Source organism: Mytilus californianus, unplaced genomic scaffold (assembly GCF_021869535.1).
Source record: "Mytilus californianus isolate M0D057914Y unplaced genomic scaffold, xbMytCali1.0.p SCAF_2, whole genome shotgun sequence".
Classification (NCBI taxonomy): Eukaryota; Metazoa; Mollusca; class Bivalvia; order Mytilida; family Mytilidae; genus Mytilus; species Mytilus californianus.
Window position 1 is genome coordinate 9,926,814 of NW_026262668.1, and position 16,655 is coordinate 9,943,468.

General features: G+C 32.9%; 1 protein-coding gene across 5 annotated transcripts in view; it reads right to left on the reverse strand.

The window, feature by feature from the left end:
* LOC127727858 (uncharacterized) overlaps nucleotides 1–16,655 on the reverse strand; it is a 103,335-nt gene that overhangs the window by 82,597 nt on the left and 4,083 nt on the right. For 4 of the 5 annotated variants that reach the window (XM_052234982.1, XM_052234977.1, XM_052234983.1 and 1 more), the window contains exon 2: nucleotides 8,446–9,493. The exons of the other annotated variant lie outside the window; for it this stretch is intronic. In XM_052234982.1, the coding sequence (XP_052090942.1) occupies nucleotides 8,446–9,492 (1,047 nt within the window). In that variant the 5' untranslated portion in view covers nucleotide 9,493. The remainder of the gene's footprint in view (nucleotides 1–8,445; nucleotides 9,494–16,655) is intronic. 5 annotated transcript variants of the gene reach the window in all.

Sequence of the window (16,655 nt, forward strand, 5' to 3'; positions counted from 1 at the left end):
TATAATCAGATGGGTCAGATTTGTTCCCCTTTTTATGAATTAACGTGATCAGACTTTTGTTCCATAATTTTGGGAAGCTGCCTTTCATAAATACTAGGTTGAAAAGTTTTTATAGGGGTTCTAATAATACTGGCATACCACATTTAATCATTTCATTAGAAATTAAGTCTCATGCTGATGATTTACCATTTTTGTGTGTCTTAACTGCCTTTAAGATTTCAACTGGCTGAATTGGTTGATTAAATTCGTTATCAGAATTGCATGTATTTAGTGTCTTTTTTAAGGCATTCAACTTTTCAATAATTATGTCATGGAATTTATTGTTTTGGATATTAGAAGTACTGTTCATTTTTTTAAAGTAGTTTATAAATAATTCTTGATCAAAATGGGTTTCTTCTTTTAATTCTGATAGAGCATTTAATTTGTTAAGTAAATTCCAAAATGTCTTTGGGTCTTTTTTCATATTTAGTGAAATTCGGTCACAGATTTGACCTTTGTAACTTCTTTCTTCTTGTTTACACCTTCTTCTTAATTTAGATTTAAATGAGTAAAATGATTTCCTGTAGGACCCATTGTCTGGAAACTTATTTACAAGAAAACAGTACTTTTTAACTGTAGTATGAAGGTCATGACAAGAGTCCGAGAACCATGTTTTTTTAATTTTTCTTGATAGGCCTATTCATGATTTTCTTTTGAACAAATTTAGTGGATGAAAGAGCTGTATCACATAATAATGCGTTAAATTTTTCCACAGCTATATTAGAATCGATCTGCCTATCACATACAAAATCATCTAGTCTATGTTTCACCTGTGAGCTTTGAATGTTTGTAGTATAGCAACCAATTGCTTTGTTATCCCAAATAAATTTACCAGGCAGAGGATCTAATTTTGTCCCTGTGTTTTTACATTTTTGAAAGAAAGTAAGTAAAGAGCAACTGATGGGACAATGATCTGAAATTGTGGTAAACTCATTAACTTTAAAGTTTCCAATACATTCTAATATATTAGAAGACACAAGTGTATAGTCTACAAGACTGGAACCATTATATGTTATACATGTACATTTGCCCATAGGGTCTCCAATAGTTCTTCCATTCAGTATTCTGAGTCCGGATTCTTTACATAAATCAATTAATAATTTTCCACTCCTGTTTGCAGATTTCGAATCAAGATTATTTCTTAAATTATGAGAGTCAATTGAATACTCATTGTCATTTGATTTTGGGAATTTTGCTTCATCAGAGATTACATAGTCAGGAATAGTATTAGTATAGGCATAAAAAATTACCTTGAATTAAAATATCTCCGAGTTGACCATAGTGCTCAATATTCCTAAGCAACTTTGAATAAACTTCATTTATATCTTCTGTACAACCAGAAGAATATTCTGGTGAAAAATATACAATAAAAATATCATTCTTTAGATTAAAAAAATGTTTATCTAGTTGAACCCATACAGCATTGTGGAGCAGGATTTGTTTACCATTCCGGAGCATGAGTGTACTGATAAGTCGTTGAGAGATCAACTTTTTATTGATATACAGACCCCCGGAGAGGGTGAAAAACTGAAAATACAAAATAACACCAATAAGCATACTATTAAGACAACACTTATACAATAAATGTCAAATAGTAGTACATTCACAAAGAAAATGGTTATACAGTTCAATACAAGTAACTCTTGTACACAACACTCATGATGATTCAGAAAAACCTTCGAAATACAACATGAATATATCAGAAAAAGATTGCACACACATAATCTACATAGGCAAGAGAAATGATAGGTTGCATCTGTGCTTGACTGTACTTTTCATAACATGCACGATATAAGTGTGTACGCACGTTGAGACTGTGCTGTACTGTATTTTTAGAAAATTCGAGCGTGACCATTGTCTACATCTATAAATCTTAAAAATAAATCCTAACATGTGGGATTGACAAATAATGAATGGAGTTTAAGGGGAAAATGCACACATAAAAAAATACAAACAGTACTGTTTACCCACAGCGGCAGCATTTACTCATGTCGGGTGTAAATGAACATCAATAATCAAAAATGAAGGTGCATAAAATGTATAATTCAACAATTTGCACAACGATATAAAAAATGAGCACAAACATAAAAGTTAAACTTACTCTAGTGGTGGGTTAAACTCCAAGTAAAAAAAAAACCAACGTGTTGCAGTTTTGACAATAATCGAGGAAATGATGTGACTTGGAGTGAAATGATCAAAAAGGGACGACATGGCCAATTCGGCACTTAGACCAAAACAGTGCAACGAGATAACCGCTAATTTAAAATTTAATGGGGTTCGCGTTGCTCAGTGTATAGTTTTCTGTGTTGTGCTTTGTGAACTGTTGTTTGTCTGTTGGCCTTTTTTTCCTTAATTTTTAGCCATGTTGTCAGTTTATTTTCGACTTTTAAGAGTTTGAATGTGACTGTCCCCGTGGTAAATTTCGCTTCTCTTTTATGACAGACTACAACCACCAACAACAACAACTGAATTATAGGCTTCTGTTTTGAGACAGACACATAAAGCCCCGGAGTGTGGCGAGGTTAAAAGCTTAACTGTCTCCAACCTGAGATATTTTATATAAATAGCATTTGATTGATTGATTGATTATTGGTGTTTTAACGCCACTTTTAAGCGCCACATTTGGGCTATTTCGTGGCGGCGTTTTTATTGGTGGAGGAAGCCGGACGGTGTCCGGAGTAAATAGCATTTGAAACAAAAGAATAAACTGTAAAATGTTTGCTTTGATTTGATTTCATATATAAATATTAAAAGAATTAAGGCTTGTTTGACTCTGGTGTTTGTTGTTTGATGACAATACAGTGGGATTTGCTCCATTTTTTGGGGGGGGGGCTCTTTGGGTAAGTGCTCGCATAGGCGGATCCAGTGGGGCCCGGGCCTCCCCTTTCGTGGGAAAAAGAGTGGTTGATTATATAGGGAATCACTGAAGCATGACTGGAGCCCCCCCTTTAGGTCAGTCAGCGGGCCCCAACTTATGAAAAGTTCTGGATCCGCCACTGACAACTAATCCCCATGGATGAGATGTTGTTATTCTGATACATGTACAACAACGGCGCGTGACCAAATATTATTGACTTACCAGTACTGGTTCCCCACAAACTAAACTAATCAGATTCAGCATACAACAGAGCTCCACATAAGAATTCACAAATGGGTTTTTTATGTAATTGAGTGAAATAGTTTTTTCAATTGCATTATTAACTCCAATTCACCCTTCAAGCAAATATCCAATTGGGTTTTTCACCACCAAGCTCTTTAATGTATTGGGGTTTTTCGTCATCAAAATATTGAATTTAGGCATGTTATAATGAAATTATATCAAACCGAGATGTTCATTCATGATTTAAATATGTTTCTTTCATTATATATGTGATGGCTGTTTTATTTGGTTTATACCTTGAAGAGCACTGAATTGTTCGTTTAATTTGAGTCTGGTTTGTTTTAACTGTTCAGCCAGTTTTGTATTTTCTCTCAAATTTATATAAACTGGTGTCACTAGTGGGGCATGCAGTAACTAATTACCTTTCTAGAGCACATTCGATCACCGTTGATTAGTCATATGGAGATGAAACCTGTGTTTGTCATACTAACAATATTTTTGTTAAGGAGCGTATAGTCACCCTAGATGCATGGTTTTCTGTCTGGATGAGCTCTGCATGAACCCGTGCTTCCAAGGAACGTTTCCTGATAACACTAGTTGAGTCTAGTTATCATAACTATCCCTCAGCTATCAAAAAGAAGGTGAAATATGGAAATGGGGAATATGTCAAAGTGACAACAACCTCACCAAAGAGCAGATAACAGCCGAAAGCCACCAATGGGTCTTCCATGCAGCGAGAAAATCCCGCACTCAGAGGTGGGCCTCAGCTGGCCCCTAATGGGGCTGAATAGTGAAATCTGTGTTTTAAATTAATATTCCTATAGTAATGAACATAGAGATGTTCTCGCTCGGACACACATTCCATGAAAACATGCTTCTAATCAACATTTTTTTTTATTAATCTTATAAAAACGAATGACAGTTGATTCTGGAAATTTAGACGAAATTTAAAAGGCACCTTTTGTGTGTATTTCATAAGAGACATATAATACGGAATTATATGTCATTGGTTAAATGCAAAAATATGTCATATCAAAACAATGTTTTAATGAAAAGAATATTCTATAGAATAAAACGATTTACGGACACTGAGTGATATTCTTTGGCGTGAGGCGATGATTTCTATTTATCTAGAACTTATGGCCATTGCAATTAAAAAGAAGAAGTTTGATATATTCCTCGATGTTTGGCATTAATCAAAACAATTGTAAATTACTACCGGTGTGTGGTTTGTGAGAATAGATTAGCAATTGTTTAAGTACTTATAATACCATGGAAATTAATATTATTTAGTTATGATTATTTTATCAAACTAGAGATCCGTTTGTCATTTTTTTTTATTAAATGTGCTAGTTTTCCAAGGGACACCTGTGTTGACTACCCTCTCCAAAAAAAAAATATTTAACAATGGCAAAGTCAATTCTTTTGTTTTTGGTACATGTATGTGAAAAACCTCCCCCCGAAATAAATCAGATTAAAAGTTAAAGTAGCAAGTGCACAACCTCCTGTCCCATCTATAAAAGAATCATTGCAAGTTTCTGTGAATTCCGTCAATTCATTTTAAAGGAGTCGCGGTAATCTGTATTCATAAGCCTAGTTAGAGGGTCTAGTTGACAAAGGCCTAAAACGTGTTTAGCGACAAAATGTGACATCCATACACTTAAACACAAGTTATTGCCTGAAAACTAGAAAAATGCTTGTTTTAGACCCTTTTGGCCCCTAATTCCTGAACGGTTTGGGCAGTTACCCCCCAAATGAATCCCAACCTTGTACTTGTGGTATTGAACCTTGTGGTACAATTTCAGAGCAATCAAAATACTTGTACACAAGTTATTGTAATGAAACTAGAAAAATGCTTGTTTTGGCCTCATTTTGGCCCCTAATTCCTAAACAGTTGGGACTATCACCCCGAAAAACAATCCAAACCTTCCTTTTGTAGTATTGAACCTTTTTGGTTAAATTTCATAGAGATCCATATACTTAAACTAAAGTTATTGTCTAAATGTATGATTTGAATTTATATTCAATTGAAGATTTCATGCTGTTTTGCAATATACTGTGCTGTTGTGCAATACTTAGTAAATCTGTTTTCAGACTACATGCAAAGAATTAGCAAAATAAATTGTGACTCCCAATCTTTGGAAAATTGACAATTTCTTAAATCTTGAGGAAAAAAAATTGACCCCCCAAATTTTTTTCAATTTAACCCCCTTCCAAAAAAAGAGAATTTTCTTTTGAGGAGAAAAACATTTATTTTACTTAATTCCTGAACGGTTTGGGCAGTTAACCCCCAAATGAATCCCAACCTTCTACTTGTGGTATTGAACCTTGTGGTACAATTTCAGAGCAGTCAAAATATTTATACACAAGTTATTGTCCTGAAACTAGAAAAATGCTTGTTTTGGCCCCTATTTCCTAAACGGTTAGGACCATCACCCCCAAAAACAATCCCAACCTTCTTTTTTTGGTATTGAACCTTTTGGTTAAATATCTTAGAGATCCATACACTTAAACTTCAGTTATTGTCCGGAAACCAAATGTCCTCGGACGACGCTGACGCCGACGACGACGAACGATACCAATATACGACCGCAAAATTTTTTGCGGTCGTATAAAAATAAGAAGATGTGGTATGATTGCCTCCACAAGAGACCAAATGACACAGAAATTAACAACTATAGGTCACCGTACGCCCTTCAACAATGAGTAAAACCCACACCACATAGTCAGCTAAAAAAGGCCCCAAAATGACAAATGTAAAACAATTCAAACGAGAAAACTAACGGCCTGATTTATGTTCAAAATAATGAACGAAAACCAAATGACATACAGCAACAATTGACAACCACTGAATTAAATGCTCCTGACTTGGGACAGGCACATACAGAATACATGTTCATCGATGTCAATTCCAAGTGATTTGAAAGAATGAACATTCTCAACACAGGTTTCATTTATAGTAATAAATAATTTTGATAGTTGTGTTAGTCTTTGTTTCGAACTTAGTTGCATTCTCTTCATTTCCTGTACAGCATTCAAATCATTTTGCAAAGTACTGTTTACATTTGCAATGTTATAAAGTATCACCAGTCTATAAATCCATGTTGGATGATTTAACATGAAGTGGTAAATTGTTTTGAATTCGAATAACTACGAACCTAAAATAAACACTTGAGGCACTCCATATTTTGCAAACTTTCTATCAAATTTATATTCATTAATTTTCGTGTGCTATCAGATATATATGAACTTATCCAAGTTATCATGTGTTCTCCGATATGATAAAGTCTGAGATTTTTTAAAAGTACATCATGGTTAATAAGATCAAAAGTCTGACTAAAATCCAAACAACACGGTACCAACTATTTCTCCATTAACTAAATATGATAGCCTTTCATCAATTAGTTAGGTCAGAGTAGTTTTACATGAACGACCTCGTCTGAAACCTGACTCAGATATATGTAGTATTTTACTCTTTTTTTTCATATATAATCATGTGTTCATCCACCCCTTTAAAACATTAGAGAGTATTCAAAACATATTTCGGACGATAACTGAATTTGATTCCCACTTATTGTATGCAAAAAGTGCTAACTGGTCAAGTTTTTCAGTACACAAAAAGTCTGAAAAAAATAAAATCCTAATTAGTTTTAACCGCACCCTTATTTTCCTTTTTTCAGTAACTGTAGACCATGTTTGATGTAATCTAGGATTTAACTTTTATTGCCAAATTGGGATAATATTTTTTTCATTTTAGAAGAAGAAAAAGAGAAGAAGAAGAAGATCAGATCAGTAACAGATATTACTTTATAGGATTCAAGCGCATAAAGTTAGGACAGAGTGAGTTAATCATGGAGTACATGCAGTTTCTCCTAGTTAGATGATGTGCATGAAAATAAAAATAAAAAATCATCAATTTCATTTGAGGTGCACCTGAGACATACTCTGTTTTGTCGAGAAATACCTTGATATCTACCTTGTTCAATTGTTGTATATATTAATTCTGTGAATAATTGGTGATGAGAGATATTATTAGCCACAACTCGTGAAGCAACCAAAACTTAAAAAAAAACATCATAGTTGTATCATATTATGTACGTTTGGTAGTAATTGGTTCTTTACATGATTCATATCGAATATTTTGGTCAAGCTAATTTTGTGAGAATACAATATTTTCTGGTGTCATTACTCCAGAAATCTTCTTTATATTGTCGACTTTCTGAGAGGTGAAATTTTGTCTAACCATAAATTCTCCAAATAACTAAAAATTTTGATCTTTCATGAATTGAAATTTAATGTTTCACTAATGTGACTAAAACATTATACCATCCACTATAGTGCTCTTTTCCTGTGTCAAATTTTGAAAATATTACTAACAACTAGTCCGAAAAGCCTATTAATATATATTTGTCAAGATATTTCAACTCGTCAAATTTTTGTTTTTAAAAGGTCTCATATTTAGACTTAAAATTTTGATTGTTTCCTTTCATATAAAATTGAAGGGTCATCTTCGGTATGGTTAAACTTGTCAGTATAAAGCTAAATCGAAAAAAGTTTCTAGCAACATTTTATAACCCCATATAACTTATACTAGAAAATAAAAATTTCATCAAATTACAAAACAACTATGTTTTATCTAAATACTACTTATTTAACTAATTAATAGTTACCAGGCTTAACAATCAATGTCCTTTAGTCAGTGTTCATTGTGTTTTGTAAATATTGATAGTTTTACCATCGTCGTTTATAACTAATAGTTCGTTTGTTTCACAGTTGTAAGATAAACCGGTCGGTTCATTGATACCATCGTTTGCTGTCAGGACAATGCCATGTTTCTGTTCATCATTAGATATTCTATGTATATTGTTTGATTCTGTTCCTGCTACATACACATCACCACGGTCATCTACAGCCACATCCCCAGCATCTTTCAGGTCAGGACTGCTGTATATCTCACGTTCTTTGCCATCCGATGCTACGACGTAGACTTTATTACTCCCATACTCTGTACAATATACATCACCTTCTTTGTTTGCACAGATATCCCAAGGATTAAATGTTGTATGTATGGTATTAAGAACTTTACCATTGATATCCACAATGGTTAGAGTGTTGAATTGATTTCTTACCCAGATCTTATCCTTTACACTGGTTATTCCTTTACAATATCCTTCAACTCTAATTTTCCTACCAGGCTTAAATGTTGTAAGGTCAATGATCTGGATACCTTTATCATATACAGATACTACAGCATGGTTGTTGTCATACAAGGTAATATGTTCTGGTGAATAATCCAAATTAATTACCTTGGGTTTGGATCCATCAAGTTTAGAAACAGAAAGTTTATTATATCTGTTATGACCAAGGAGTAACTTATCACCAGGAATAAAACAACCTCTAAAAATACTCACTCCATCACCTAATTTCGTGGTCTGGAAAGAATGTGTCAAAGACAATTTTCTCTTGTCTCTGACCAGAAACTGACATTGTTGATCAATATTTAGAACAGGCGTTGGTACTTGGACATTATCTACCGTTATTGTACCCAAGTCTGGGATTAGTTTCTTTATGTTCGACTCTGACTCTGAAGGATGATATGTTAGTATAGGGACACTTCCTGTTTGAATTTCTCTGATTTCTAATTCTTTCTGGTGGGTTTTTGCATCTAGAAATTTTACTACCTGGAATAAGTGGATTTCAGATGTGTATTGCTTCAGTGATTCAAGATCTCTTTTCCATGTAGACAGCGATCCCGAGCTAGATTTGATGCTGTTTTTATTTCGGGACACTGTCTCGTTACAGTGCTTATACTTATCATCAATGTCTTCATGTATATCTGCTTCTAACTTATCTAAGTGAGCAATAACTTTCTGTTTGATTTCTGACACTCTTTTCTTGATTTTATTTCGACTTTTTTCCAATTCGTCAAGTGTTGTTGCAGTTTGAGTCAGTAAATTCGCATTAACTTGACTTAGGTTTAACATTCTTCTCTCTAGGTCAGAAATAGCGGTGCCATCTTTTACGCCTTTAGCTGCATTTTCAATTGAAGTGATAGACTTGCAATTCTGATGTGATATCGGTAAACATGAATCGCAGATCATTTTTTCATGTTGACAGCAGTACAGTACAATCTTTTGTTTGGGGTGATTCTCGCAGTTCTTGGACAATTTAAGAAGCGAAGAACTGAGTGTTTGTATCTCTTTAATTGGTACTACCTTGTGAGGCGGGGATATCCTTTCATGAACTCTGGCGCAAACCTTACATACAAGTTCACTGCAATCACTGCACCAAGATACGGCATCAATTTCTTCATCACCACGCTGACAACCAGCACAGAATTTACTGTCAGCCATACTGTAAGAATAATATGTAAAGAATTTTAAGTTTAATAAAAACTATTATAATATTTCATCTTATGGCATTTATGAAAATATATTAAAAAACTTTATATTTTTTTTTCAAACAAGAGTGTTCACTCTGCAATGTATCCTCTGCTTATCTTATAATGTGTCCCATCACCAATTCACCCACTTCAATTTAGAACGTAAAAGTAGCCCTTCCCTGACAAAAGCAGTGCTTTTGATGTCATTGTTTACTAATAATAATAAAAATATTGCAGAAATGAAACTCTTGGTGCGAGAGAAATATATTTTAACAATTTTGCCTCAAAATTTACTTGTCCACGAGTTTACATAGATTGAAGATGAATGCGTTCCATAGTATTCTTATTTAAGATTTCCAACAAAAAAACAGGGGTTAGATTTAGTAGTAGTGGCCTTCCGAACGATGGTATTTCATTAAAGACTTTAAACATTGGTTGAAAATTGTCATGTAGAAAGGTGATACATGTACAATTCAGGATATACTGTACCCGGAGTCGGTTTCACAAAAAAAAAAAAAAAAAAAAAAGAACTAACGACTAAGATTGATCGTAGGTCATGAACAAATCAGTATACATGTACTTTTGATCAATCTTAGTCGCAAGTTTTTTTTGTGAAACCGACTCTCCGACTCTATGAAAGTTAAAATTAAGGTAAAATATTTATAAGGTTGTTAAAATTAAAAAGATTGATGGAACAGATAGGGATTTTGAATTGGTGGTCTGACATCTATAACAACCGACTAATAGCAGCACAAAAGAAACGGGATATCTAAAAGTTTTATCTTCAAGGAGAAGAAGGAATCATGAACCAGTAATGACCCCGCAATATTGTGACTTGCTGAACATAGCACGTAGCTCTCAGACCAAACAGAATATTGTTAATAAAGTGTCTCTGGACTGTTTTTATAAACATTTTAAGAAACTGAACTCTGTCCAATTTGAAACAAGAGTGCACACGCTGAAATGTCTCGCCTTCTTAACTAATCACTGATATTTTGTTGATAGTCCTAAATAAAAAGCTTTATTACAACTGTCACATAAACTTAACATTAACGAAGAAAACAAAACTTTTTTTTCAAGTAGTCACTGAACCATGAAAATGAGATCAAGGACATTGGACATGTGACTGACGGAAACTTCGTAACATTAGGCATCCATATACAAAGTATGAAGCATCCAGGTCTTCCACCTTCTAAAATATAAAGCTTTCAAGAAGTTAGCTAACGCCGCCGCCGCCGGATCACTATCCCTATGTCGAACTTTCGACAAAAAATGATGATACATTTAAAAATATTGCTGTTGAAAATATTAGTAATTTAAATACTGAACTATAAAATCGAGTTGTATCAGAAAATGAGGTGAGACAGGCTATTAAAGGGTTGCAAAATAATGAAGCCTGTGGAAATAATTTTATTATTAATTAATTTTTGAAGCATTCTGCTGATAAAATGCTACCAGTTTTTGTTTCTTTGTTTAATATTGTTTTTAATTCTGGTTGTATACCAGACTCTTGGTCTGAATGTATTATTGTACCAATATATAAAAGTAAAAGAGACCCCACAAGTCCTGATAATTACCAGGGCATAACAGTTCTTAGCTGTTTTGTAAATTATTCACGTGTGTGCCGAATAATAGACTTAATTGCTATTTAGATAATTTTAATGTTCTCTGCGAAATTGCTGTATATTTTAAATTGTACCTGTTACTATATGCAGACGACACTGTAATTCTAGCAGAATCTGACACTGAATTACAAGCAGCCTTGAATGCCATGTATTTGTATTGCAAATGTTGGAAATTAGAAGTAAATGTAGGTAAGACTAAGATTGTAATTTTTAGAAAACGTATTTTCAAACTGAATGATAGTCTTGCATTTACTTATGATGGTCAAATTAAAGATATTGTTGATGATTTTACATATCTTGGAATAATATTTTCTTCAAATGGTTCATTCTGTAAAAATAAAGAAAGATTAGTTTGTCAAGCTAGAAAGGCTATGTTTAGTATTATGAAAAAAGTAGAAAACTGAATTTTCCTATTGATATTCAGCTTGAGATGTTTGATGCAATGGTTTTGCCTATTTTAATGTATGGGTGTGAGATTTGGGTTTTTACTAATAACTGTATAATAGAGTCATTCTGTGTGCAATTTTATAAATATATACTGTGTTAGAAGAAATCTACACCAAATAGAATCATGTATGGTGAACTAGGAAGATTTCCTATTGATATTTTTATCAAAAGCAGAATGGTTGCATTCTGGAAAAAAATTATTTCCAATAAGCAAGATAAAATTGCTGCTACTTTGTACAAGTTATTATATAACATGCATATCAAAAAAAAAATTTCATTCAAAATGGATGGTTTGTATTGAAAAAAAACCTGAATAATTGTGGTCTTTCAGAGTACTGGCTGTCACAAAGTGTACCAAAAAATGTAAATGTATCAAATCTAGTCAAACAATGTCTTTGCAAACATGGGTTTCTACTGTTTATGATTCAGCTAAGTGTTTAAACTATAGAATTTTAAAAACCGTTCATAATTTTGAAAGATATATTGTTAATCTACCATATGATCTTCGAAAGCCATATTGTAATTTTAGATGTATGAATCATAAATTGCCAATAGAACAAGGTCGTTTTTGAGTGTCCAACGTGATGATCGAATTTGTGATTTATTCAGTTTATGTGAAATTGGTGATGAATTCCACTATCTGTTTAAATATACTTTTTTCTCAAGTGAAAGACAAAGGCTTTTGCCCCGTAATGTGCATATAAAGCCAAATACTATTAAATATTGTGAACTTTTTTGTTCTGATGACTACAGTGTAATTGTCAAACTTGCCAAATTTGTAATATTGTTCTGTCTGTTATTAATTAGATAAATGTTGTCTGTTATAAATTAGAATTGCCTTCCACTGCAAATTTCATTAACCATTTACTTTATACAACTGTATATATAATCATGTCATTCCACTCATCTCATTGTTCTTGTATACATATGTTATTGTTGTTTTTGTTGTTTATATTCACATACCCCTGATGGGGTCTTGAAAAATAAAAGTTTCAAGTTTCAAGTTTCAAGTTTTGAAAACCCGTAGGTTTATGCGAAATATAAACAGTATCATAGAATTGCACAGGTGACGAATGACATGCAAATGTTGATTGAAAGAATTGGCATGTTTTTTTTTTATTTCGACACAAAACTGAGTATTAGGTATATGAATGCAGTTGAAAGTTTTAGGAAATATTTCATTTTCTTCTGAAATGCAAGAAGATACTAAGGAGGTAATCGAGCAGTGACAAGCCGAAAAACAAAGTCGACAAAAAAGAACCATCAGACTCGGTCTAAAAAAAATCTACTTATAAACTTAAAATTGAGCACGAACACGAAGCCCACCCTAAAATTGATCACAGAATAAGTAAAAGCTATGTCATTTGACCTCAGCATTCAACTTTATTCGAAGTGCAGAAAAATAACAGGTATCTTCTATTCCGTCCGCAATTTTTTGGGAAAGTAAAATCTAAATTTAGACTCATTGTTGAAACTTTAACTACACGGCAACACATGTATGATAAAATTAGAACATGACATCTCTTCTTTATCATTATTTTCAATTCAAATTTCGAAGGGTTAGCCAAAATTGTTTTCTTTTATTGTGTTTTTGTGTATGATCAGTCAGAAGAAGTGAATGAAAGTTTGAAGCCTTATTTGTTTTTAATAATATGAGGTTCAAGAAAAAAATATAAAACGGTTACCCCTTTTTTATTTAATTTTCTGGTGTATTTTTACAAGCAAAATACATCTATGAAATGTAAAACAAATCTGTAGAGTAGTTAATTACGTACACTTCGCTTTAAGGGCATAAGATAGAGTTTTGATCCCACAGTGAATGTTTTACGAAAATTTGCATACAAGCTATTTTTCACCTAGTGATTTCAAATTTGTCATAAAAATATACCTCTATATGCTACTTTTAGAGATAAATGGGTTCGTAATTTTAGACATTACTAAAAATTCGGTTTCTTGGACATTACTATCCTTTTGACAGTTATATCTAACTATTTTGTTTCGAAAGATAAACACAAGCGGATTTGTAAAAAAACATTTGGAAAATCTTCTTTACATAAATATGCTCTAAATTTGTGTAACATTTTTTTTTAAAAGTAATTCATTTTTATCAAAGGTTCAAGATTTAGAATAAAACGACAGAAAATTTTGAGAAAAAGACTGAAATTTATAAAAGTAGCACATGAAGGTTTATTTTTTTATTACATATTCAAATCGACGAGGTGAAAAATAGCTTGTATGCAAATTTTCGTCAAAAATTCACCGTGGGATCAAAACTATCGTATGCCCGTTACCCGACTTTCATCGAAGACCCCACTGCTGTTTCGGTAAACTTAACGCATAATTGATCCATTTCTAAACATGATTTGCGAAAGAAATTGGTAAATATGGTTGATCTGGAACTTTATAAGGGCATTTTTAACTAGTCCTACATGTATATGTAAATATAAAAAATAAGAAGATGTGGTATGATTACCAATGAGACAACTCTCCACAAGAGACCAAAATGACACAGAAATTAACAACTATAGGTCACCGCAGAGCCTTCAACAATGAGAAAACCCATACCGCATAGTCAGTTATAAAAGGCCCCGAATAGGCAAATGTAAAACAATTCAAACGAGAAAACTAATGGCCTGATTTATGTACAAAATAAAGAACGAAAATCAAATATGATATATATAGCAACAAACATCAACCACTGAATTACAGGCTCCTGACTTTGGACAGGCACAATTATACAGAATGTGGCGGGTTAAACTAGTTTGAAGGCGCCAACCCTCCCCTAACATTGGACAGTGGTGTAACAGCACAACATAAGAATAAACTATAAATATCAGATGAAAAGGGCCCAACTCATCAGATCGATAAAAAAACAGAAATACATCTAACAAAAACACAGACCGGACTTGGCAGGGTACCTATACATCCCCACAACAACAACAACAACAACAACAAAACCCCACTAAATACAGATCTGAGAGTACTCGTAGTGACTGACATCTAGTTCAAAGCCATTTAACAACTAATAAAAAAATCATACAATAAGACTAAAATATCAATCAATACACATCCAATATCCAATTTATTTGGTGTAAATACGTCTTTAACAGTCAGAGAAAAAAACATGACCTTGTGCAATGCCAAGATACAGGTATCGATAAATTGTAGAGCCATGATTGTGCAAATGTATATATAAATAATATTTATTTTGATTTTAATCAACTGATAACAAAATCCATATTTATACCAAAAAAACAATATTCAAAGATCTAACTACAGTGTTGAATTGGTAACCTTTTAGAATAAGTTTATTTAAAGGATCGATAAGTTTACCCGGATCGTGTTTAAATTTCCGGGCTCGGTAAACAGCATCTGCGTAGAATTTGGATGTGCTATGCTTTTTGAACAACCAAACTTCCAAAACCAATTTTTTGCATCTATGGAAGAATTTAGTGACGGTTTTAAGTAATTTGTGGTGAAGAATCCCTGACTTAATAATTTACTAGTAAATACATGGATTATGTTTATTGAAATCCAAAATGTCACAACAAACACGAGCAAAGCGAACGAGTTGTGATATATAAACACCGTAAGATGGTGCCAAAGGCACATCACCGTTCAAAAAAGGAAAATTAACAATAGAGAACGAAAAATCGTCCCTTTCTCGTAGAATTTAGTTTAGAGTTTCCCGTGTAAAACTGAAATATCTAAATCTAGGAAAGGACAGTTAGTACCGTTTATATTTGATTTATTTAAAGTAAGTTCCTTTGGGTAAATTTCGGTAGTATATTTAGAAAATTATTGATTATTTAACGAAAAAATATTATCAAGATAACGGTAAGTGTTGTTGAATTTATCAATTAAATGCAATTTGGACGAGTCTTTACTGAGTTTGGTCGTAAACTGTGATTCATAACAGTACAAGAACAAGTCTGCTATTAAAGGGGCGCAATTGGTGCCCATTGGAATACCTACAACCTGTCTTAAAACATGCTACACAGAAAAACAAGTGACCACTATTCTTGAGTTTATTATTGACAACATATTTGTTGAATTTGATGGTAGACTTATTCAACAAATTGTCGGCATTCCTATGGGAACGAACTGTGCGTCTCTCCTGGCCGACCTCTTCTAATTTTCTGAGTTCCTTCAGATACATCTCAAAAAACAAGAAGATCAAACTGAGAAGCCAGATAATTTAATTTCACATTCAGATATATTGATGATGTTCTTTACATTAACAATCCAAACTTTTCTGGTTGTGTTCCATTAATATATACCCAAGAACTAGAAATTAAAGAAACAACAGACACGACTTCATCCGACTCATTTTTAGATTTATACCTCGAATTAGACACAAGCTTTCATCTCAGTACCAAACGAGACGATTTAAATTTGAAATCATTAATTTCCCCCACCACAGATTAGCTGAAAATTTTAAAAAAAATACCAACGAAAATCACCGTTTTTCATCTAGCATTATTTGCACGTGCAGTAAAGGTATTTCAAGGTACAACCGTTAAGTCTTAGCATAATACTTCAATCAATCCGATCTACTTTCTGAAGTAAATAAGTAATAGGCAAAATAATACACATATTTTTATTTCCGAAAACAATATTATTATTTTAAGGTAGCCCTTTATAATCAATATATATACACCTGCGACGTCGTGCATTTTCGCGCTAACGCTGAGGTTACAAAGGGGGGACGCAATTTTTTAGATTGATCGCGATTCATCTTCGAATCCAGCACGGTGACACATATTTTTTTCATTTTCTATTTGGAAAAAGCACGACAAATGGCAAATAATGTAAAAAAAAGCTTAGAAAATGATATTATATATCCCACTTTGAGCACCTTATCCTTAATTTTAAGTATAGCTTGAATAATTAACTAGTTATGTCAATTATTTTTACCATATATCATATTTATACTGTAAATGTACGTGTTAACTATTCAAGTGGCGAATTGAAAGTAAACATGTATGTCCGGAGTAAAAATATGGCATATTGGTATACATATACGTTGACATCAAGAACGAGGAAGGGAAAAGGTTCGAAA